We start from the raw sequence: 25,266 nt of genomic DNA, 5'->3' as shown, positions 1-25,266 counted from the left end.
AATCTAGCACTGTACAAAAATGATAAAAGATAGTTCCCATTTAAAAAAGTAAAATTGGTAATCCTGTTTTCTACAATAAATTTAAAAGAATTTTTTTTCCATTAGGGATCTAATAGTAAAAAGTAATGATTACAAGACATCTTAACTAGCTAGATAGTCTGTGTTTTAAAGGCCTAATTTTTCAGATCCAGAGCATTAGTGACTGCTATGAAATCTATGTCTCTGGTAGGAAAATTGGACTCTAAAAATACAAATTATTAATGTAGCATTTGGTATTTGGCATTGAAGAAGCTTCAGAAATTCAAAAATAGTTAAATAAAAAAACAATAACATCATTAGAGGACAACTTTATTGATGAATTATACTTGCTGAAAAGGATTCAATTATCATAAAGCTTCTGGCTTATGTTTTGGAAGCTAATGCTTATTCTGGAATTTAAATAGAAATATATTTCCAAATTATGTTTCCTGAATTGGAACTCCTTTTCCTATTTAAATAGTAAATATAAATGAATCAGAAAGTAGAACATAATGCTGCTATTGAGAAAGAAGAATAGCCTCATGTTTTCATGCTAAAATGAAATCTTCTTTGTTGCTGTGATCTGAGCCATTTTTTTCTGAAATGCATAGAATTTGTCTTGTTTATTCCTGAAGACTGACCAGAGAATAAATAAAAGTATAGAAACTCAGTACAATAATGACCTAAGGGCAATATATGTCCAAGACTTTGCAACAAAATTTTGATAACCTGGCATATTGAAAAGCTTTGTGCTATAACCACGTATATTTTTCAAACTGTGAAGCACTAGGAAAGTGTTTTTGAGAAAATAGAATTCGAATGACAAAAAAGGAAATGGTGTTATGAACCACCTGATGGTGGGTGCCTTACTGAAGTTAAGGGAGGGTTATGCTTAAAATGGATTGCACTCTGATGCTCTCACCATGAGAATTATGGAATTCCTTAGACTAAAGCAGATACCAGTGTACTTCCTTCTTTTTTTATCATATGAAGATATTTGATTTTTTGAATCATAAGTTCCCATTTATTTCTGTGTGTAAAAAGCCCATTTGCAAACAATGCTGGTGTGTGCCTGTATTCTATTTGTCCTACTCCATCTACACAGAGTCTACAAGTTAAAGGGAGTTCAGTGGTCATGGTGGACTTTGTCATGGACTTCTAAAATTCTGGATAGAGTACAATAATTATACATGATCAGAAGCAGGCACTCTGCATTTTCCTTCATTTTTCACTGTAAATGCAAATTGTTCAGATTAATAAATCTGTGAACAGTAGGTAGTTGTAGCAGTGTGCTGAGGTACATTCTCCTCAGTGCAGTAGCCATAGCACTGGGATATTTTTTTCCAGTGACTTTTCCAGTTCCTCTCTTATGATCACAAACACCGTTTTCTCTGTAGTGCTATACTTCTGTGCATCCCATTTCTGTAGCTTATCTATGTACATCTTTGCCCTTTGCACACTTTTTTTACTGCAAAGGGGAGATAAACAGCCCCTAGGAAAAAGGGATCAGCATGCTAAATGCTCGAGTCACTGGCTTTCAGACAGAGCACTGGTTGAAACTGGGTAAAAGGGCTATTTAGGTCATTTTCTGTCCTTAGATGAAAAAGGAAAGTAATTTTAAATCAGTACCAGATGTGCATGTACTAAATGAACCCTAAGTTTCTAATTGGAGTCCTAGTAAAGCTGTAATAGATGTGGCAAATTACAAACAAAATGTTCTTGTTTACATTAGTGTAACTTTAAAACTTCAGCCAAAGACCTTAATAAATGTTCTGTTATTCTAAAAATGGAATTGAATGTCTATTCAGCATTCAACAAAATTAATATCTGGTGTTACTTCAGTGACTTAACTGGAATTCTAGTAGGAATTAATTTGGCCTCCTATGAACAGCTCAGTGTGCATACTTGTGTGTGTGTATGTGTTCCTGTGTGTTTGCTTCAACGTTGCCCTGGTCCTACAGCTGGGAGAAGGAGGGATTCACCCAAAACTTAGCAATCAGAAGAAGCAGGTGAAGTGACTGTTGGAGTGCTGTGACAGATGCTTTCTTTCAGGCTGCATAATTCATAGACAGTAATATTAGCTGCAACAGTTCAGCTCAATAGCAACACCTCATTATTTTATCCCTCAGTATTTATTCCTATGGTTGACGCCTCATGAAATTACTGTTAATGTGTTTATATAAGGGCAGATCTGACACAAGTGGGAAGAATTTAATTTCCCACTCATTCTTTCCTGCTGATGTGTTCCCTTCCCCTGGTAGAAGTGGCAAGTGTAAATAGTTAATTTGCTTCAATTATGAGCCTGTCCTGCTAAATTAGAAGCAGCAGGAATATGAAGAGCCAGAATTATACATATGAGGCAGCTGACAAATCCTCTGAGCTCACAAAATCAAATAATTTACTCCTCATTGGTGCTCAAAGACCCACTAGATAAAAGCTGCAGTTTATTCTTCAGTATCTGATGGAACTTGGCTTGCATGTTACCAATACTTATGTAAAACTAAGTCCCTGTGCATTAGAGTCAATATTTTTGATGCTGTTACCATTTTCACTATAACCCCCAAGCTTTCAGGGGTTTTTATTTTGTCTCTAAAAGAACCCAGAGTGATTTGGGCAGGAAGAATAACAAAGAGTGTTTTGTAAGTTTCTCTTTTGACCACAGAGATGTTTTAGACAAAGCAGCACATTATCCACTGCTAGGATGACCAGGTAGATCAGGAGGGGATTTACAAGCAATGCTGGCCAACGCCTCAAATCTCCACATCTTCTGTCATGATGTGAGACACCACAAGTCAGATCAAAGTGGATCCAAGATCAGTGTTTCAAGAGGTCTTGACTCCATCTGTCCTTTGGGAACACCCAACCTAGATCCTCCCTCCCAGGGTGGAATGGCCTCCCATCCCTTGACATGACAGATGAGATCATCCACCCCAGGGCTGGAAGAGCCATCGTGTCCCCATTGCATTGCTGTGCATGTGGGGTGCCCTGTGTCAGGATGTCAGACAGTTCAGGGGACTGCCTGCTGAAACAGCTTCAGAAGATGTGCAAACCATGAGGTCAAAGTAGTCAGTAGCATTTTTAAAACAAATTTTCAATTTCTTCCCTTAAACATGCAGATGTACTCACACAGACATTTGTTTATCTATCTCTTGTTCTCCCTTTAAAATCCCTTCCTTGCTCTATGCTAATGAAGCAATCTCCAAGGAATAACTAACACAATTGTAAGAGGATGAGAATGTACCTCCAGTTTAGTAGATAAACAACCACACAAGGTTTAGCTTTGTTTTATTTTTGTAAATGAGAATAGGAAGAGAAGGCACATCTGTGTGTGCACACTGCCAAAGTGAATTATAAGCAGAATGGATTCTGGAATAGGCACAACAGACAGCAACTTTACATCTCTCCTCCCTGCTATTTGGACCTGTGTGCTTTCACCAGTCTTGCATCTTAGGAGTGTTTGGGAGATACACTGTTTTTCTTTACACATTCCTATATTGAAATTGCATCTCTACCCTTTGAAGATCTAGGCTGGGGTGTCAAAATTTCAAAACAACTGATCCTCATCCTGGTGTATTCTCCTTCTCCCTTCCCCTGAAAGCATCTGGGCTTAATGAGCTGGAACGCAAATGGGCCAATAATGGGCACGTACTATGTGCAGATACAACTCATGTCTATTTACACATAAGTAAATTTATATCTTCAGGTTTTTCTACCCTGGCTTCTACATGGCCAGTCCTTGAACCCCTTAACTTCCATTGATGTCAGAGGGGAGATGTATCAGGCCCTCTGTAAAGTCACAGGGAACACCAGACACCCCCTGCTCAGGGCGGATTTCTAACATCCATTTGCAGCACAAAACAACCTTGGCTCCTAGGGAAATATTGCACAAGGCCCCTGAGTTATGAAATGTTGATTTTAACTCCACTTTCTTATTGTACTTGAAACCCAGGGTCAAAAGGACCCTGGGTTTCAAATACTGCTGTAGCAATGTGCATAAATAATAGCCTTAATTTTCAGCTTATTCTTCTTCCCCATCTTTTAGCCATACATTTGACTTCAATAAGAACAGGACTTTTATGTCATTTGCATACAAAACTGGATTTAGGCCCAATTATTATATTTCCATTCAAGCTCAAATCCTTAAAAAAAAAAAATACGTGTACCAGCAGGTGGAAATAATCATCAGATAAATCATGTGTTTAATGTCACTTGTTTTGTACTCAACTTTGATCCAGCGTGCTTCTGATAAAGTGTGCAGTCCTGCTCCTGTGAGCTGAAAGCATCAAGACTCTAAGGTCAAATTTAGGCCTGGCACAAATGGCTGCAATTTCCAGTGTTCTCCAGGAGTCTCCTTGTTTGTGCTAGAGTTGGATTTGGCCTGTGATCTTTCCCCCACATGCCAGAAAGACAGAATTCTTTCCCCTAAGCCTCTAATATGTTATCAGTGTCTTTTCCATGGTCTACAGTCAAAGGGACTACTGAGCCATATAGCCAGCCCTGGGCCTCTTTGTTACTGTATGTACTTAGATTGAAAATCAAATGGTAATATATGCCAATGTCCATTAAGCAATTCTGAGGATTTTTTTTTTCTGACTGCTGTGGGAATATCTTTCTCCATATTTTAGATGAGTGTGTGCAGCTCTAGGTGCCTTTGCTGTAAAATCAGGAGATTAAAACTAGAGATATGTCTCCCACTTGGAAAAAAATACAAGCTTTCTCTATGAGCCGACATATTTAGGGCCAGGAATGACAATCTGAATGTGGAATTTAATTCTGGATTGGAGCCTACTGTATTTTATCAGATGACATTCCTGCAACTGTAGTCCGTGAAAATGACACTCCCATGGGATATAACACTGTGGAGACCAAGAATTCAGGATCAGTCACGTTGCTTTTTGATTTACTGTTTTTGCATATAATCTTTTGTGGGGTTTCTGGAACACTTCCACCAAAACAAATGTGGGCACTTTTACATCATTTTAAAAAGACAAATATAACTTGCTTATCCACAAGATAAAAAGAAAATTTCCCTTTCTTTGTCATCCTCATACCATCTATTCAGGCAAAGTCAGGGAAGTAGCATGGTTCTTTGTAGTTTGCTTTGTCATCTAGGAGACAGAGCTTTTGCAGACTTCCATAAAACACAAATTATGAAAGTCTCTTTTTCTCCTAAAATTATGAGTCAGTTTAGTTCACTGTCTCCAAGTCTAGTACAATCTCTAGAATCAAAGGGGACTGTAGTCCCAAGAAATAATTTTCCATTGTCATCTGATAGTCAAAATTTTGGATGTTGTTGCAGATGTTTGAGTGCCTGTTTGGGCTCTTGTGATGACTGGGGAAAGGAGATCTGTTCCCCTCAGGCAATAAGGGTGGAAGCCACAAGTGATAGGGTAGCAATCCCACTGCTTACTGTGTTGTGACGTGATGATAATCCTTCACAAGCAAGCTGGGAGGAAGTTCTTTGTGAAAAAATGGCTAACCAGAACAAAATCCTGGCTTAAGACATTACAGGTATATTTCAACTATATATATATATATATATATATATGTAATGAACTTCATATTATAGAACACATAGAAAAGCACAGGAGACATAAAGTCTGCCTCAAGGAACTTATGATCCAAAAAGACAAGAATTAAACAGCAGTTAAAATATATAAAATAAAACATGACCAAAATGTGGCAGAATAAAGCAAAAGTTCTTAAGTACTACTGTGGCTTTAATTTGGTGAATCTAGTATTTGTGAGTGGTTGTCCTATAACTTGCCACCCCTCTATCTCCAAGTGGAATTTTGGTGCATTTAGTTTAGGGATCTGTATCACCGTTAATAAGAAGAGTTCAGTCCTTGTCCTTGCTGTAGGCTGTAGTAGCTCTGGTGGCTCACATTCCTGGTCAGCCCAGGAAACCTGAGGTTGCTGGTGCAGTGGCCTGGGGGCTGGTACCAGCCTGGGAGAGCCCAGGGCATTCATTTTCCCTGGTGGCCTAATTAAAATTTAATATATTATATAATATATAATATATAATATATAATATATAATATATAATATATAATATATTATATATTATATATTATATATTATATATTATATGTAATATATAATATATTATTTATAATAATTATATTATAAATAATAATATAATATATTATATAGTATCTAAGCTGTTCTCTAGAGCACACTTGAATGATGACACAAGTCTTTCCTCCCCAAAAGTGCTGCAAGGATACAAGTCTTATACTTACAACAACACAAAACTATTTAAGCCTGAGGGCTAAAAAATTCTTACAGCTGCAGAAAAAAAAAAATGTAAAAGAGTTTGAGAGAGGCATCTGACTTGTTCATACCTGTTTGAGGCACTGCTGCACATGCTGAAGACACTCCTCACTTGCCCTGCCTTCATAAGCCCCCAGTGCAAGTCCAGCACAGAGCCAGTGAATTGGTGCCACTGCCAGGGCCACATTCATTTGCCTTCAGAGAAAATATTGATGGCCAGACCAGGCTTTGTTGCCATTTATATTACCAAGTGTTTACTCCCTAGAGAGGCAGAACTTAACCAAATTTTTAGTCTAGGCCATGACCAATCAATTTCCAAAACTAGCATGAGGATCATCACCCTACTTGTATGCTAACCTAAGCAGCGGGCACCTTGGGAAGGACACAGTGAGAGCTCCACCTGTTGTCCTCAGAGGACACACCAGTGCTTTTCCAGAGACAAACTGGGGTGACCTGTTAACCTTCCAGACCAGCTAGCCTGCAGGAACCATTCTTGCCAATGCAAAAATCAAAGCAGACTGGGGTAATCTAAAACTTTTTCCCACCCAGTAAGAACTTTTTTACTATAATTATTCCTGTTAAATCAGTAAATTTTATTGTGCCAGGGAAGACATGGTATTCATGTGGTTATTATTCATTTACCAAAAGATTCAAGAGAAGAGGGCAAGGCAGTGTGTACACTGAACATGGTAGATGCATAGGTAGGACATTATTAAATAACAACTGTCTGATGATTTTTCTATGAAGTAGTGATAGTTTAGATGGAAACCATCCATTTAGAATTGTTGTTAGCTTCATATTATTGAGTTAACCTTGTGCAATATGACTATTTGCAGGAAAAGTCAGGTCCCAGAGGGCTCTTTCAATTATGCTGTGACTGTAAGAGCACAGCAGGAGTGTCTAATTTTTATATTTGTGTAATGCAAAAAAAAACACAATGTGGAAGCAGTAGATACATGATCTTTTGAAGAACATCCTTCTGTGTAAAATTCGTTGTTCAGCTCTGTTTTTTAAGTTGGCTATCAGAGTGATGCAGAGGCATTGCAATATACAAAGCAGTATAACTTAGTCTTTGTTCTGTAGGTCAAGCTGAATTAATTTTAGCAGCTAGGAACAGACTGCTGACTAATTTCTTATTTGTTTTCAAAACAAATGGTAATTCCCCTAATAATCACAAACGATTACAACTTAAGAAGCAAATTGCTACCTTTTTTTTTTTATTTGCAGAGCAGTAGGAGATCAACAAACACTACATATTTATCTTAATCTGGAGAAATTACAAGGGTGCAAAGATACAGTTGCACAGCTAAAACCAATCTTTTTCCCTCTCTATCTTTATATTTACAATTTTAGAAGCCTAAGACTTCTCTGTTTCCATTATGATCTCTTGCTTCCCTGGGAAGCAAAGTCTTTAATCCTTTTAGGCAGCCTCTGAGTTTTGCCAGCCTCTATCTGAGATTTGTACCGTGTCTGAAAGTAAAGCGTTAGTGAAACAAAAAATTGTTTCACAAGTACATTCTTTATAAAAATGGTTTTGTACTGGATCCTTCCAGCCTGACATTAGCACTTTGTTGTCTGCAACTGCATTGTCCTCTGTGTGTACACTCTGTGCTGCCAGGTCCTCTCCATTACAGGACTGCAGGTTTTACTGAAGCATTGGAAGATCAAAAGAGAACACTTTAAAGTTCCATAAAGTTTATCTTTCTAGGGAGGAGATGTTCATGTGTGCTTTTAGCTGTGGAATTCAGAAGAACACCCCAAAATTGTCCTCCTAAATAGCTTTGCCTGTCTTTTAGCTTTGAAGTAATAGCCCAGTTAAGCAGGCAGTGAGGAATGGGAGGGGGAAGTTGGACAGTCTTTACTTTCCTCGTGGAAGCTTTCCACAGGTGCCCAGGTTGTGCATTTGGCTGGAGAAGTGGACAACAGATACACAAAGCTGCAGTTTCATTTTGTGCAATATCATGAACCCCAAATATCTGTCCACATGTGGATTAACCTTTGGCATGTGACTTAAAATCATTAAATATGACAACAATAAAAAAGTACATTTTCTTTCCCTTTATTTTTCTCCCTCTCTTTTAACCTTTAGATGTTTTCTAAACTTCTCCATTCAACAAGAAAGATGAGGAGTCAGTCCTGCTCAATTACATGAAGCCCAGATGCATGCATGACTCCTAAATCTACCCCTTCAGGAAAAAAAACCACAAACATGAAGTAGTGAGAAACTCATGACAATATTTGCAAACAGAAATGTTGAGTTGTTCCTAAATGTGTCACTGACATGGCTAACAGCAAGTCATTTGCTAGGCTCCATGGGTCAGAATCTGGTTCTCCTCCCAAGAGCTTTCAACCCTAAATATCTACACATGCTTTTGTAACATCACGTTACTGTAGTGCTATGAGGTCCTGCTTAACCCTGCAGATAGTCCTTGGTCCTGCAATCTGGGCAAAACTGAAGTGATTCTCCAAGGTCTTTAATCTATTATGAGATTGTGCACATGCCACATTTAAAATAATTTGGTGAGTTGAGAGAAATGTACAGAAATAGATCCATGCTTCTGAGAAGTTAATTAGACCGATATGGGATCAAGACTGGAATAATGACCAACATTTATTATCCTTAGCAGCTCCTTGGGCTTCTTTGACTGCCCCCAACAGTTCACCCAGGGAAGAGAGGAATTCTTTTCTCTAATCTATGGTGCTGTCATCTCCTCCTTCATTTAGCTCAAATGTCTTTCTGTAAATTCTTGTCTTCCCCAGAGGGTTTTAACTGGTCTCACGAGTGGAAGCCAGTGGAGAGGGTCACACCCACCTTCCCCCATCCCCAAAGGTCCCATTTGAAAGTACGTCCCACACTTCACTTTGAGCAATTAAACCTGGGTGCTATGAGGGATATTGTTTTTTCAGTACTGCTGGTTAGTTAAATGGTGTTTCACAGTTGGAATAATATTTTCTTTAAAATATTTGATGTTTATTATTTCACTCTTTAAGCAATATGAGGAGGAAAGGCTGTTTACTTAAAGAGATGTAGAGACACACCAGTGATGTATAAAAACAAAAGCAGATTAATTTACCAATGTGCCACTCTTTGTTTTTAGGTATACAAAAAGAAAACCGAAGCTGCCAAGAAGGAGTATCTGAAGCAGTTAGCTGCCTACAGAGCAAGCCTTGTATCCAAGGTAACACATGATGTATATACATACACACATCTATATAGTGACATATTGCAAACCATCTTCAGCTGAGCACCGCAGTATTTAGTGCAAATAGCCTTGTTTATTGTCACCTTAAGCTTGTGTTTAAGTTGCAAATGCTCAATAAACACAGTCATCTGTCCACATAAAGACATCCTTTCCCTCCTGGTCATCAAGACAGCAGTTTGGGAGTGACATGTAAGTTCAACAGGGAAAGGAGGTAGTGGTAAACAGACCTCCATATAACAAACATGCCAGGCAGCCACTGTGCTGCCTGTAAGGGAAAAAAATACATAAGGGAAAAATATATATATCGTGCACAAAATTCCTGGGTTTGGTTTTGTGGTTTTTTTCAGTACTGCTTTTTACCTTGCAATCACAAGACAGAAATAGTCAAGCTCAGATGACATTGCAGATTTTCATAAGAAATGTGTGAATTTCCATTTTACGTCCAGCAAACCATTGTGAGCATGGCATAGGTCACCACTAAGGCAATGGTGGAACATTCTTTACTGGAGCACATGAATTATACAGCCAGTAGCAATTTTCTAAATAGATTTATTAAAACATTCTCAGTGCCCATAATTTTGCAGTAGACTCTTTAGAATTTGTAATAGACTTTTAAATGTCTATTACATTAAATGTCCATTACAATGCAGGAGAATGTGAAATAACTATACTATGTCAATGTGAAAAACCCATTGAGCAACTTCAGAGTCATACTAGTTAGAACCTCTTGTTTTGGGTCTGTCAAAACAGATTTAGATAAATTTTGTGTTTACTTAAATAAAATCAGTTTTAGAGGTAAAGTGCACAGTATGAAGGACTGGCATATGGGGCATGAGAAGAACTTCTTGGTTAGTTTCAAAATATTTCTGGGGCCCTGCACACAATGCTATTCTGTTTATATTATATTAATTTTTCAGGGAAGTTGCAATATGATTAGTCATGCAAGGACTTTTCATGCATGCTTCTGCATTATCTCTGTATTTGGTCAGTGTTTGCTCTGAATTTAAAAGTCTGAACTATGGCTGCCACCTAATTCATTTTTGGGGGTTGTGTCCTATAACTTTCCGGTTTTTAGCTGCTATTATAAATACTCCTGCATTTAGTTAAAGCAATTTACAGTGTACCTTTCATTTCTGTATTAGGACTGTTTGGTTCCAAAAAGAATCACTGCCTCCAGAAATAATATTTCCTTCAGAAAGAGTACCATGTGAACACAAGGAAATCTTTTTGAAGTACCTTGCTTATTGGCAAAAGATAGGTCTAAAAAGCTCCAAATATTTCAAGTTTTAACCCAGCTTTTCACTTGAGAAGATAACTTGTCTGTCATTATTCAGCACATCATGGACTGTTTATGTAACACTCTATGTGGCCTAATTTTTAAATGCATAATACAAAAATATGTGTTTTTTTGGTTTTTTTAATGGTAAAAGAGTATATTATGGCATTTTCTGAAATTTTTTTTTTTAGAAAAAATTTGGAAGACTGTTGATCAGTTCAGTGCATGAATCCATTAGTGCAAATATTCAAATCTGTTGTTAGTCAGAAAAGCAGTGAAGCATTTTCTTAACTTTTAAGCAATTATTTAAATTCTGCTCATAATGTAATGTTTTCCTCTAGTGTGGAAAGTATAAAAATATAAACCTAATGAAGCTGAGTACTGATTGCTTATTCCCATGAACACACTCAATGAATCTAAAAGAGCTGGCATGTAACTAAAGCAAGTCCATTTTGGAGTAAGGATGTAAAATAACCATTTGTAATATAATATCAGCATATTCCACATTATCATTATTAAATATTTACATGGCACCAGAAGATTTGTAGTTTTTTTGCACAGGCCTGTAAGTATGAGAAAATATATATAATACATAATTAAGATTATTTGGAGTCAATGGGGTCTTTTATGTCCATGTTGTTACATTACCATCCATAAAAACTCCTTTTAGATGGTATTATTAAGATTCCAAGACCTCATTATCAAAAGCTTAGACATGCCAAAAGTAACACACTTTTTCCAAATATTCTTTATTACCATATTTATGATTTGCTCACAGATATATTTTGTGCTTTGTGCCTCACTCTGTGGTACCTCACATTTACAAGCAGGTGTTCACCCTGGATCCTCCTGAGTTATATTTACTGCATGTTGTTTAACCTTGCTGCTTTATAGAATTTTCTGTGCTGCTTGTCCCAGCAGTGCTTTGGTGTAAAGAAATTCTCACTAATACTTTTGAGCAGGAAGTTTATATAATCCATATTTTCAAACACAGTTAAATAATTGTGAAATCAGGTTCTCATTATTTTGTGTATTCTCCTTGGAACATCTTTTCTTCAAAGTATTTGAACAATATTAAGCCCTTCATGTTCATGGTGGGGCTCCAATGACTTTGGGGTGGCAGCTATGGGATACTCAATTATGCTTCATATCCCTTCAGGATATGCTTTGGCTATCCAAATGTTATTCAATTATCAAACTTTCTTTCCTATCCCCTCCTAGAGGTCTCTGTCTGCAGGAAGAGGCAGGCACAAGTAGGCAAGGGCTCTCTCTGCTCATGTCCCCTCTGTCCAGCTCAGCAGGTGCCTTACACCTCCCAGAGCAGCTGCTTTTCCTGTTTCCCATCTTTTTGACCCTGATTCTGCTGCCTTGTTCCTTAAGTACTACTGGTTTTTAAACTAGTGAGCATATGAGAGTCTGTGCGTGTTTTTTCTGCATTTATTTGCAACTCTTCTCTTTTCTGAAAAGCAAGCACTGGACATATGCCATGTTCTACCTCAGTGGTCCAGACTTGGAACTGAAGTCATGGCACCCACCTTGGCCATTTGAGATTCCAGAATAGTCAAAGTAGAAGATTACAGAGGAGCAGGGTAGAACTCCTACTGCCAGGACACTTCCTAGTGTCTCTGCCTGACAGCAGAATAATGAAATTCAGACACACTGGTGTTCATACCAAGCTCTGGGGTGGAAGTGGAGCATCAGGTAGAGAGAGTGTCCTTCTCCATGGCACTCAGCTCCTTGCCCCTTTACTCTCATTTTTTCCTCCCCTCCCCTTCCCATTCATTGTTTAGAGAGCTGAGCAGTTCTGTCTGGAGTTTGGCACACACATACAGAGGTCACACACACCCATAGTGTGTCTCATATCAGACTGTGTTATTTGACAAAATCATAGCTGAAAAGAGTGGAAGTGTCACCAGCAGCTCTGGTAATAGGGCTGCCAACCCATTTCTAGTACACTTTTAAGTGCTTTCATGATGTCTTTATAAGGCATGTGTGGCTACCACCCAGTAAATAGGGTACAAATATGATTGTATAAATTTGTCAGCATGCATTAATTCCCATTCATTTACATTTCCTGTATTTTCTCCTTTTTTATATTGCTTAAAATTATCAAGTGTGTTGTTGAATTTGTTCATGTGTGTAAGAATTGATAGGTAAAGTAAAAACACGTAACAAAGCATTATATCTTCTGCTATGCAGATTGCCATATTGCTTATAGTACTGACTAAGCCTTTGCATTGTAAACAAGTGTCTTTATATTTGCCCTTAGTTGCAACTTTTAGTACTATTCAGGTCCAGAAATGCAGTCTCTGGTATCTGGTTATTTGTACAGCATTACATAAAATGCTGTGAATTGCAATTTTACTTTTTTTCATAAAACAAGCACTTTTTCTAGCTTAACAAGCCTTTTTTCTAGCTGACCTTAGAGGATTTGCTGCATCTTTCAAATATATATATTTAATACAGATGTATATGGGTAAATATTAAATACTTTCATATATTACATAAGTTCATCTATGAATATTTGAAAAACAATGTATACATGTTATGCATTCAATACAGATAACATATTTATATGGGCATATAAATGATATGTTAATTATATGTTAATTAACATATCATATAAATTATATGTTATATGTATGTTAATTATAACAGTACAACTGTATCTGTTTCAATAGTACAAAAAAGATTTCTCATCCCTTTTTTATTCTTTTTGACTAGATGAATCTTTAATTCTCTCTGTGTAGTGCCACAATCTCAAGTTTCATGAAGATATATATTAGAGACTGTGGCTGAAGCTAAAACCTCTCAGCAAGGGGAATATTATTCAATATCAAAATACTCAGGCATATTTCAAAACTCTGCTGCTATATCTAATTCAAAGTGATGTCCTCATTTGACTTTGATGTGAACACATTGGATATTTTTCAGTTTTGTGGACAGTGCAAATCCTTTGGACATGTAAAATTGCTTCTTGAAACTTCTGGCAGACTTAGCTTTTCCTAGTCCATCATCTTGCAATTGTGGTTCATAAGAAAAGTAAAGGTCATATTCTGTAAGGCTGACATTGCCTTAATGCCATTAGCCCAGCAATTTGTAACCAGAGAGTTCCAGGGACCCAAAGTATCTGTTACATTGCCCATGTTGTAATAAAAATGATCAGCCTAAAAATGATCAAATCTCTTAAAAATGCAGTGGACATAAATGAAAACATTTGACCTTCTTGTAAAAAGCAGTATGGAGACCTTGATAAAGAAAAAATAAATATAAAAACCAACAAAACAAGCAAACAAAACCAAAACAAAAACAAAATCAAACCCCAAAAATAGCCCATAACTAAAATGATAAAACTGGTATTAGTTTCCAATTTCATATATGTATGTGTGAGAGCACTTGCCTAACATATAAAAAACCAAAACTGATTGTTCATTTCCCAACTCCTAAATAAATGTGTGTGTGCAGGTGTGCTCTTTCCACAATTTGCTTTCTGTAACTGCATAGCATCAAAACAGCCAAGCTTCAGATGTATGGGGGCACTGTATCCCATCTCACTCCTTCCTGAAATAAACAGCTGCTGGGGTTTAGGACATTTCTTTGGGAATAAAATCCTTAATATCTCTTGACAAGAGTTAGTGACTGAACTGTCTTGTCTCCTGGTCAGTGCTTTAACAAGTTGCCTATTGCATGCAAGGAGAGCAGCATCCTTTCTGCTCTGCTGGCAAAGAGGCACCTGCTTCTGAGAACAGCTTTTCCTACATTATATCTCGACCTAGACCATGCAGGTGTTTTTGGAATTTCATGAACCAGTTAGGCTATTCTCAGTGAAAGCATAAGAGAAAGAATAAATAAAAAATACATTTCTGTTTGATGCAGGATTTTTTTTCTTGGTACCTACAAGTGCTACAAGGCATATGGCACTATTTCTCTTAAAGAAAAAAAACCAGTCCCAGAGTGAGGACATACGCATAAAGTTTTACTTTTTTCCATTAGAATTACTAGATAGAAAAGCTATAATGAAAAGCCTCCAAAGCAGGTACTTCTTGCTTCTGTGATACCTCATTCTTTTATTATTTCTGGAATTATTATGATGTAGTCAGAAATTTTCAAAAAATCGTAAATTAAATCCTTTATGTGCAAATATGTGATGTATCAGAGTATCTGCTAAGTAAATGTGTGTTTATAAAAGAATTGTCTAATCATAACACAAGTCCAAACTTTATTTTTTTGTCCAGCAAGGAAACTAATGATCTACTGCAGCTGAAAATAAAGAGCAAACTATATTTAAGTTAGTGCCATGAATTTGAATTGAGGCTAAATCATGTGATGCTTTACATTCAGCCGTGCAAAAACTGAGAGATGCTCTCACATAATTTCTGCCAAAAAGTGGCAGAAATGTCTTGATCTTGATAGAAGCCAGATTTTGATTTGAAGAGGAACTGTGTTTGTTTTTGAAGTGAGTTAATAAAACTAGATTTCACGATTAGCCTAGTGCTTCCATTTGGGGAATTAAAACACTTGTATCAAATTAAAGTTGCATATCCTTTATCACATGTACCCCGGTTACATTCATAAAACATCCATTTTTACTTACATATCCTAAATGAATCCATGACAATCCCCTGTAGATGATGACAAAATGTATATTTAGATTTGAAGATATTCTTCTGAGCCACCTTGACTAATTATAGATGACAACCCATGGCTTGCTCCTTTGTTTCTGAAACATCAAGAATGTGTCAAAAAGCTTTCTGAACTCTCTGGGGTCCCAGATGTTGTTATTGCAATAGGTGACTGGAATTAACAAAATAGGAAATGTCATTTGATAAGATCCTCTTGTGACTTAGGTAGGAAGGCAGCTGCACTGCAAATATGCAAGTGAGTTATCCACTGGAGTGGATAGAGTTAAATCAAAGGGATCTCTGCAGGAGTTAAAGAGCTAAGCAGGAAGAGAAAGCAGTGCTGGAGAGAAGTCGTTCTCTCGTAAGCATCTTCACAGGGGTATTAATAAAATGGCTGAGCCCACGCAGGCTAGGAGAAGGGATTCTTCTCAAGGACAGGCTTGGGGCTGGAATTCACCTAAAATGTCAAAAATGTTACAAACAGACAGGATTATGTGAACACAGAAAAGCTGAGAGAAGGAATAAACAATTCAAGATGCTCTTTCCACCAAAGAGACAGCAAAGACAGCAGATGCAAACATAAGCTTAGGTAAGCTTTGTGGGAGCTGCATAAATAAGCAGCCAATTTCCTTCTATCTGCTTCTTTAATGTCACAGTACTGAAGATAACTCATTTTTAAGCTGAGTCAGGCCTGCCTAAGTTTGATCACAGCCTGCACAGCCTGGACCATCCTGGTACCAGCTGACATAATCACTGCTGTTTCCTGAATGTAACCTTCATTCTGGTCACAGAGTCTGAAGATTGGTGAATTCCTCAGCATGGCTCAAGGACAGACACCAGTCACCAGGGCAGGGGTGAGCATGGCACTGTCATGGAAAGGGACAGTGTGGCAACCACAGAGGTTCATGGTACATATTCATGCAAAACCTGAATTAGGTTTAGCTCTTTTCCAGGCTTTGAAATCCTCACATAGTGCATGTTCTGTAGAGAGAGGAGGCCAGACCTCCATTTCTTATTTAAAGAGAAACACCTGTTCCTCATTTAAAATAGAGCTATGTCACGCCATTATGGCTTTGTTAAAAAAAAAAAAAAATTCTGAATTTGGAATATATTGTGTTTGCCCACAAGTAAAGCTGCTTACACTGTGAATTGTTTGCATGTTGGCCATAAGGCTCACTTTGCCCTTGAGGAGGTCTCTCAGCATATATTTAAAGGACACATCAGTAGTACCAAGAACATTTACTGAATGTTCTGAATGTATTTACTGGGTATTTTACTACAAAGGAGAGCTTAATTGGTCTTATTAATAAAGAAGCACTTTGATAATATCTCTTCTGTAAACAACTGAAATTATACTGCTCCAACTGAAAAGCTTTGATCATTAATTTTCTGAAATCAATAGAACAAGAAAAAAACCCTTTTTTCTCTGCAAGTAGATCTCTGGTTTCTTTGAGACAACACTGACTTTTTAGTTTCACATTGCAAGAAGCAATATTAGTTGAGCACTGCATAGTAGAGTGAAATTATTGTAAAAATCTGTTTAATTCCCACATAATATTCTATGGTAGAAAAGAATTCTGGATATGAATGTATAAATTATGTAAGCTGAAGATATCCATATACATCATCTGTGAATACATCTATGAGTCCTACTTATTGGCAACATTTCTAACAAAAAACTGCATTAACATGTTAACAGTGGAAATAAGTATAGGCACTTGTACATTCCAGGCATGCTTCTTATGGTTCAGAGGTCAAAAGTAGTGATCATCAACTGGGAATGATTCTCAGCCTCTGTTAGTCAGATCCTACCTGGTTTTCATGAAAAATAAAATGGACATACAGACATTAATACTTAAGTAACGGTAACAGTGTTGGGCTGTGATCCGAATTCTGTTTGAATTAATAATAGATTTTCTTTTAAATTCAGTAGTCTAAGGATCAGGCCCTTAGAATACTGCCTTGTTAAAACCTGTCCTTGCTTTACTTTCAACCACATGGATGTTTATGTTCCAACAGAAATGGGATTACAATCTCCAACAGTAGCCAGAAGGCAGGCACAGTTTAGAAAGAGAACCAAGACCCATGTGTAGGTTTCAAGAGCTCTTTGGTTACACAGAGAGTGAGAGTTTAAAGTGTGAGTTTTCAAAGTGCTTCAAAGTTTTCAAATTACATCCCAAAGGGAGCTGTGGAGATGCCAAAATGGCATCATCTAGGCTTTTTTTTTTTTCTTTTCTGTAACACAGCTAAATTGGGCAGGATGTCTTTACCAAAAATAATTGCTCAACCACAGGGGTGAGTTGAATGGGGTGACAGAAATCCCAATGTTGCTTTCCTCTAAGGAACAGACACGCTCCCTGTGCTGAGTGCAGTGTGATAAAAGTGACCACTAGTCCCAGGGCAATTCCCTTCAGGAAAGAATAGCACAACAAAGTGAGCAATGCCTAACCCCTTATTCCTAATTTAATTCTTTAATTTGGCAATAGAGCATAAGGAGTTTTGGCACACAGTAGGGGAATAAAGGTGCATAGGAAAGCACTATTTGCACGAAATTGGAAGGGAAGTCATGAGTTTGGTGAAAATCATGGGGAAGAACTTGATTCACCTTAATTTGTGCAAAATTATCTACACTAAACACTTTCTGTTAAGAATAGCACTCCTCTGCATCATCACACACTACCTTGAAAATATTATACAAATAAAATAATTTTGTGGACCAAAGGTCATGCACCACCAGTAATTTTAGTGAGTATAATTATACTTGTTATCATCAGAATTACAGTAGTACTTTTTTTTTTTTTTTCCTATATCTCTTCTATTTTCATTATCTTTCTGTTGGGATTTCAAAATGTTCTTCCCTTTTTTCTTTGTGTTTCAGTAAAACAACAGATTCTTTTGGGGGGAGGGGATGGGAAGGGGATTTCTGTTGTGCCTAAAGGGCAGTCATACTTTTTCTGCACCATCCATTGCCTTGTCTTCACCTTTTGAGTTTAGTCTTTTTTTTAATTTAATTTAGACGATAGTATTAGGTGTTAGAAGGAGAGAGAGGTCCAGAGGAAATCCTTCTCCTAGACTATGAAGAATGTTAAGATTTACAGTAAGGCTTCAACTTGTTCTCCAGAACAAGTATAAGCCACTCAAAGAGCATAACGGACTGTTATGAAAAACTAATTTGTCACTCTAGTGTATGTTCACTAATGGATGTGTAAAATACCACCACCTGCCATCAACTAAATGTAATATTCTGTCACCCTCTAGTGGTCGGTGTACACCACCATTCTTCAGCTAGTTGTCATGGAAGATGTCCTCACTACATGCCTAGTAGAAGACTTTTTAGGATTTGCTAGGCTCCAGTGTTTGGTGGCCTGTGTATATGGATTCGTAGTTTTGGTCTCCACTGCATAAATCTGAATTTTGTCCTAGAACTTAATCCTATCAATTAGTGATGTAAATAGTCTGTTTTAGTTTGGGCAAGATTAATTGGATGTTTGGGAGAGCTTTTTAAGTTGTGTGCTCTTCTCCTTGGATAAGTCAGGAGAATATTGGCTGAGATCCAACCTGCAAAGTAGGGAATGTAACTGTGCATTTGAAGCCCTTATTGGACAGTCAAATCCATTCTTTCTTAATTCCAGTTTTTACCCATTATAAAAGTTCTTGTCTAAGACTGTTTGATACTGCACTGGGCCAGTGCAATGCCCATTCTAGTCTGTGAAAGCAGCAATTGGGCCCAAAATCATAGTGTGACCTATGTGTCATGCATGCTTCTTGTTATATTTCACAGCAGAGTGATATCACAAAGCTGAAATACTTGATATCACCTATTTTATTCAGTCCAGCAATACTTACAAAATATGTGTTTCTGACCTAGCTGCAGAAGAAAGCTGAAAGTGCAGCATGCTGGAGAATGGCATTTAATGGGTTCATTTATCAAGATTCCAGTAACTGATAATATTGATGTGTTTTCCACTGATATTGGACAGTTTGGTTTCAGATCACATATGACTTAAAACATCCTAAGTTACAGCAAAATACTTGGTCTTAAACTGAAGTGTTATGCTTTTTACTGGCTCAGGAGGTGGTGAAACATATAGAAAGCTGATTCATAGCTTGAGACAACTGAAACTCTCCCTTTTGATCACTTTGCAGAGCTCTTCTCAGAGCTGTTATAAGTGTTATTCATCTCTGACCAAAGACTCTGCAATTCCTCTTAACATAATTCAGCCTTTAAAGTATCAAATTATACTATCTATATGTCTGTAATTTTTTCAGTGTGGGCCATGCATCCACCACTTATGTGTGAACTCAGAATTGTCCAGTAATTAGATTGGTTCCCTATTTCTTTGTTAAAGGGGTGAATGGCAGCATCTTTGTAGTTAAAAATGAAATAGAAGTGTATCAGTATCAGTATGTCAGCAAAGGCTTTTTGCAGCACTCACCTCTCCAGGAGGATTAGTTTAGCCAATCTGCCCTTAGACACTTCAGGAGCAATTATCCCTGCTCAGACCACAGAGACCCTGCCAGCTACATCATGGAAAGACAAACTGTTTCCATGAAGGGACTGTGCTCTCAGTAAAACTTCCAAGTCTCTCAAGAAAAAACACAGCCTGCACCTTCTCTAATGTGTAATAAGCATGGGACACCCAAGAGGAGTCCTGACCATGCTGCTAATTAACAAACCTTCTGAATTGCTGAAATTTCAGCAAATCTGCCAGTCATTGCTTCTACACTCAGGAGTGTTCTAAAAATATAACTGGGAAGAGGTGGGGGGAATTCTTCCCATGTTTTCATGAACATTAATTCAGTGTTTAAAAAATAATATCCAAATAATGGCAGATTTTTCAGCTACTTTCAGGCTTTTATGTCTGCATCTGAATCCTGGAAACATGAACATAATATATATTGCACACGTGTACACCCACATGCAAGCAGAGCTAGGCAGATCCACAGTGACAGAGATTTGCATTAGTTTTTTCATATTCATTTAATTTTCCTTCATTTACTGGAGAAAACAAGGGGATTTTTGCTAATGGAACTGCAGTTACACATAGGGAGAGGGAAGTTATCATTCTCATCTTCATCATCGCATATAATGAAGCAATTTCAGCAACGCTCATGTCAACGGATTGTTGGGGATGGTGCATCCTTCAAAAGGAATACAAATAGACTTCACTGACCCTGGAGTGCTGAGAGGAGCATGAAACTTACTCTGACTTGCAAACTGAGCAAACATGACATGGAGATCACAGAATAAGGGCTTGTATTCCTCTTTAAGCCTTGTTTTGACAAAGTGACTTTCTCCAGAGGGACGTTTTTGCCATTTTTTTTCCAGCATCTTTCACCTTTCACTGAGTATCAATTCCAGTATGACTTAAGATTCCCACCTGTAAGCATATGTGAGTTAATTCTTATTTTTTTCTCATTTATTTGAGCACACAGTTAGCACTCCAGATATCTACAAAAACAATTGAGTAAATTGTATTTAACCAAATGTAGCAAGTTATAAATATTAGAAAAAAAAGTTATTATTAAAATTCATATTCATTAATGGAGAAGTTTTATTATTAGTAACTTTAAGAAATCAGAACAGTCTGAAAACTGCAGTTTCTCATATTCTATGTAGTATTCTTCTAGCTTTAGATTAAAGATAACTTCCCTATATCTAGTGCAGGCTAACATTTACATAGCTATAAGTCTTAAACAGAATTTTTGGATTAATAAAATATGTTTTGCTAAAAGAGAAATTATTCAGAGTAGTCCTATTTCTCTTAATGCATGGCCTATGTAATATGTTTGATGGCATGGGTAGCATTCCAACACAAAATATTTAAAAATAAAGGTGTTGGCACAGCAGCTACTGTATTTGTTCCATGCAGCAGAACAGCTGAGGATGGGGTTTAGCCTCTTCATCATGTTAACTAACTGATAAATAACTATTAGCAATATCAATGTATGTGGTGAAAGACCTTGAAAATCTTATCCATGGTTTACAAATGGAAAAACAAGGCATGTCAAAAATCACTAGAGTTTTTCTGTAACACACCCTCCTAATTCTCCTTTTAACTAGGCCATGAAATCTGAGGACAATAATAGTGACTGCTTATGTGAAAAAATGTGTCAGGCTTGGTTGCCTTGGTTGTGTAAGATATTAGATCAGTGATGGCAGTTTCAAGTTTGGATAAAGAAAATGCCAAGCTAGACCAGGAAATGAAGGACCAAGGACCTAAATTACTTTTTTTTTTTTTTTTTTTTTTTACAATATTGAAGGCAAAAGTGCAAGGTGAAAAGGTATTGATTATTTTTCTAGAGTAATAACCAAACTCCATTTCAAGGAAAATTTGATGGTCCAGATAAATGTTTGTCTATGGTGTGGCACTTAGACTTCAAGGGGGTAGAACAGCCATATTTGGTAGCTTCTAAGTACTTTCTGATTTTATTTTTCCCCAACAGAGCTACAGTGAACCTGTTGATGTTAAAGCCTCCCCACAACCTCAGCTGATGAATTCAAAGCAGTCAGTGTTTCATGGGCCTGCCCAGGCTCACTCTGCACTGTACCTCAGCTCCCACTACCACCAACAACCAGGAATGAATCCTCACATCACCGCCATGCATGCCAACATCCCCAGGAACATAGCGCCCAAGCCCAACAACCAGATGCCAGTGACTGTTTCCATAGCAAACATGGCTGTGTCCCCTCCTCCACCCCTTCAGATCAGCCCCCCTCTGCACCAGCATCTCAACATCCAGCAGCACCAGCCGATCCCAATGCAGCAGTCCATGGGAAACCAGCTACCAATGCAGGTCCAGTCTGCTTTACACTCACCTACAATGCAGCAAGTAAGTTGGGGCTTTTCAGTTCTCTGGGGAATTGTTTTATTTTTGGGGAGGGCTTGGGGAGGGAAGTCATCCAGAAGGTGGCATAGTGAGAGATATTTAGGTTAGCTTTAATTTTGCAGGTTCCAAAAGCATGGTAGTGTTCCAAGGGCAAGAACAAATGAAGGAGTTTAACTGGATGATGGAAAACTGCAGTAGAAGTGTTTGTGCTAGCAGCAATGTCCATCACTGTCCACAGATCCGTCTGCAAATCTGTGACTGCCCTGAAACAGTGAAATGCAAAGCTTTCAGGAGTCACACTTTGCAAACAAAAGGCAGGCATGTCTAGAAAAAATATGATTGTAGTTTATGCCATTATCCTTTTGCTGACTGTGATGTGGAGCTGTCAGAGGAAACATAAAGCAGCCCAGGTTGCACTGAACATGCTAGATTAAGTGAGCATGAGTGTGTTATGTTACTCCACATTCACAGCTTCATTTTACTAAAATAGATATACCTTCTTTTTACTGGAAATAAATGGACTGTGTCCACCATCCCAATATGGGATTTTTTTGTTTGGTTGGTTTTTTTCCCTACTCTGAATGTTTTAGATAGTTGATTCTCAATACATTTCCTACGATTTCTGAGTTAATGCAGACCATCCATGGTATTGTGCCTTCCAGGCTTACAGAGGAATACAAAGAGAGCAGATAAACTGTTGATTGCATGAGAGAAAATTTCCTTTTGTATTGTATGAGATCTGACTATCAATAATAATATCTTGCTTTGCAAAGGAGCATTAAAATGAAAATTTTTTGAATGCAATTGCAAGAATCTACAAAATTTTCATCCACAAAAGTTGTCAGTACCAGCTGATAATACATAGTCATGAACTTGCTCCATGTCCTAAATTTCTCTAAAAATTCACCTTTGCTAACAAGGCATTTGCATTTGCTTTCCAAGCCAGAAACATTTCATCTCAAGATTGGTCTTTAGAGTTGGGAATACTTGAACACAAACCATAGCTTCTTGCCAGGAGAACAATTTAAGAGGGGAAGAAATTTTCCAAAGCAGAAAAAAACCCAGAAGTTGAAAGGAATTTGAACTAATAAACATAGTTGTTCAGGAGATAAATCAAGATATATTCAGGATTATTTGGATTTATTCAGAGGCTTTGATCTTAGTCTCAAGAGTGATTTGGAATAATCAGGAAAGAAAACTTGTGAAGTGCTCACGGCTTTTTCCTAATTCAGTCAATTTTTCACTATCAGAGAAAACAGACTCAACAGACTGATGGCCACACATATGTGGAGTCATGTATTCATGGAGGTTTTCCTGCAGTTAGTGAGAGTGTTCCAGGAGAGCCATGCTCAAGTCTCAGAGAAACTCAGGAGCTGACCCCAAGCCCGGATAGCTGGAATTAGCTAGAGGAAGTCCTTGGCAGGTGAGCCAGGAGAGTCTGTCTGGAGATCCTAAGCCCAGAGGAATCCTGGTTGAACCTGAAGTCTCAGAGCAGTGAGAGACAAAGCAATTCTCTGGTTCATTTACCAAACATGAGGAATTACATCTGTGACGGCCACCTGTTGAGATCCTATAGCTGCATTTCAACGAGGTTTTATTGCACAGTGACTCAGTCTTCCAAGTTCAGATTGTCTGCCAGCTTCAGTGTCACTTGTGTATTAGCTGTCCAATGCAGAACTCCTCATGTCTTTTCCAGAATTGTTAGGCATAATTTACTGAATAGATTTGAAAATCTGTCTCTATTTGGTGGATTAATAGTAGAGTTGGGGATAGCAAAAGATGTCATGCAGATGTTAGGTACTTACATATTTATAGATAAACTATCATTTTTCTATGAATAAAAACTTAGGCATTACTCTAAACACTCTACCAAAGAAAAGGTAATGTAGTATGAATCTGCTAATGTTTTATTTTGTCAAGTTGCAGACTTGTAGCATAAGGTGTGTGCATCCAAGGTTTGAAAGTACTTTCAGTCATCTGTGAGATATATGGCACACAGCTGACTTGTTTCTAGCTTAAGAAAAAACGCAGGACACTTGGTTGTAGAAAACAGGTCTCTAGAAGTCAGAATGTAGACCTTTATCATGATGAGTCTTTTTTATTTAACTAAGGACAATTACTGTTAAGTAAAAATGCTGTACCTCTGTGCTCCTGTTAAACTCACAAAATTTTAGGTCAAATGCTTTTTACCAACTCATATTCCTTAGTCAGAAAGGCTGATGCTTTTAATGAAGATACCGTGGTGTGATATTTCTGTTTCACTCAAGGTGCTTGTTACTTGTTGAAATGCTTCACTGCCATGCTTCACCTACATGTCTCTTTAATCACTGTGTAATATCTACAAGCCAATTTGTATTTCTTACACTCCTGCTTTTGCTTTACAGTCATGCAGGTTTTGAGCTCTGTAAAATCTATGTCATTTCACTTTGGAATATTTGTTTGGGGTTTTTTTAACATACAACAGCTTATAGAGTTTGTGAATTTAATTTAAATATTGCAAAATATATATGGCATTATAGGGCTAGAGGTGTACTGACAATACCATGATTTGCCATGACAGAACAGAACAGAACAGAACAGAACAGAACAGAACAGAACAGAACAGAAGTATCCTGCTCAGTTTCTTAGCTATGACCCTTTTTAGTCAAGAAATGATAGAAAACAAAACACCAGGATTTCCTACTGTGTTAGAATGTAGAAGACAGGTTGGTCACCAGGAAGCAAATAGCAAGAAGTCAAGAGATTACAACCCAAGAAGTCAAGAGATTACAACCTAAAAGTAAGGCCTTATCTCTGACTCAATTGTCAAAGGACTCTGCTCTCCCTTCTGGCTGAAATAGAGCAAACACTCTGCTGATCACAGAGCTTGTTCAGGAGGAAAGGATGTAGTGGAAGAAAAATGGAGCTCTCCCAGCAGCTCAGAGTCAGCAGCAGTAAGGAGAAGGAGGAGGCACCACACTGTCTGTCTGTCCTGTGGTGAGGAGGGAAGGGGAGGGCTGAATGTGATGTTCAGTCCCAAACAACACTGTGTAAAACACTCTCC

The 25,266-nt window shown here is 37.6% G+C and overlaps 1 protein-coding gene across 2 annotated transcripts in view; it reads left to right on the top strand.

Annotated features, from left to right (window-relative positions):
• The window catches only part of TOX (thymocyte selection associated high mobility group box), a 217,742-nt gene that overhangs the window by 182,312 nt on the left and 10,164 nt on the right, over positions 1 to 25,266 (top strand). For both annotated transcript variants that reach the window (XM_030239706.2, XM_009085557.4), the window contains 2 exons: positions 9,390 to 9,470; positions 21,840 to 22,226. In XM_030239706.2, coding sequence (XP_030095566.1) covers positions 9,390 to 9,470; positions 21,840 to 22,226 — 468 coding nt within the window. The remainder of the gene's footprint in view (positions 1 to 9,389; positions 9,471 to 21,839; positions 22,227 to 25,266) is intronic.

Source organism: Serinus canaria, chromosome 2 (assembly GCF_022539315.1).
Source record: "Serinus canaria isolate serCan28SL12 chromosome 2, serCan2020, whole genome shotgun sequence".
NCBI classification, from domain to species: Eukaryota; Metazoa; Chordata; class Aves; order Passeriformes; family Fringillidae; genus Serinus; species Serinus canaria.
The sequence above is the reverse complement of the archived record's forward strand: the minus strand, read 5'-3'. Positions and strand labels throughout refer to the sequence as shown.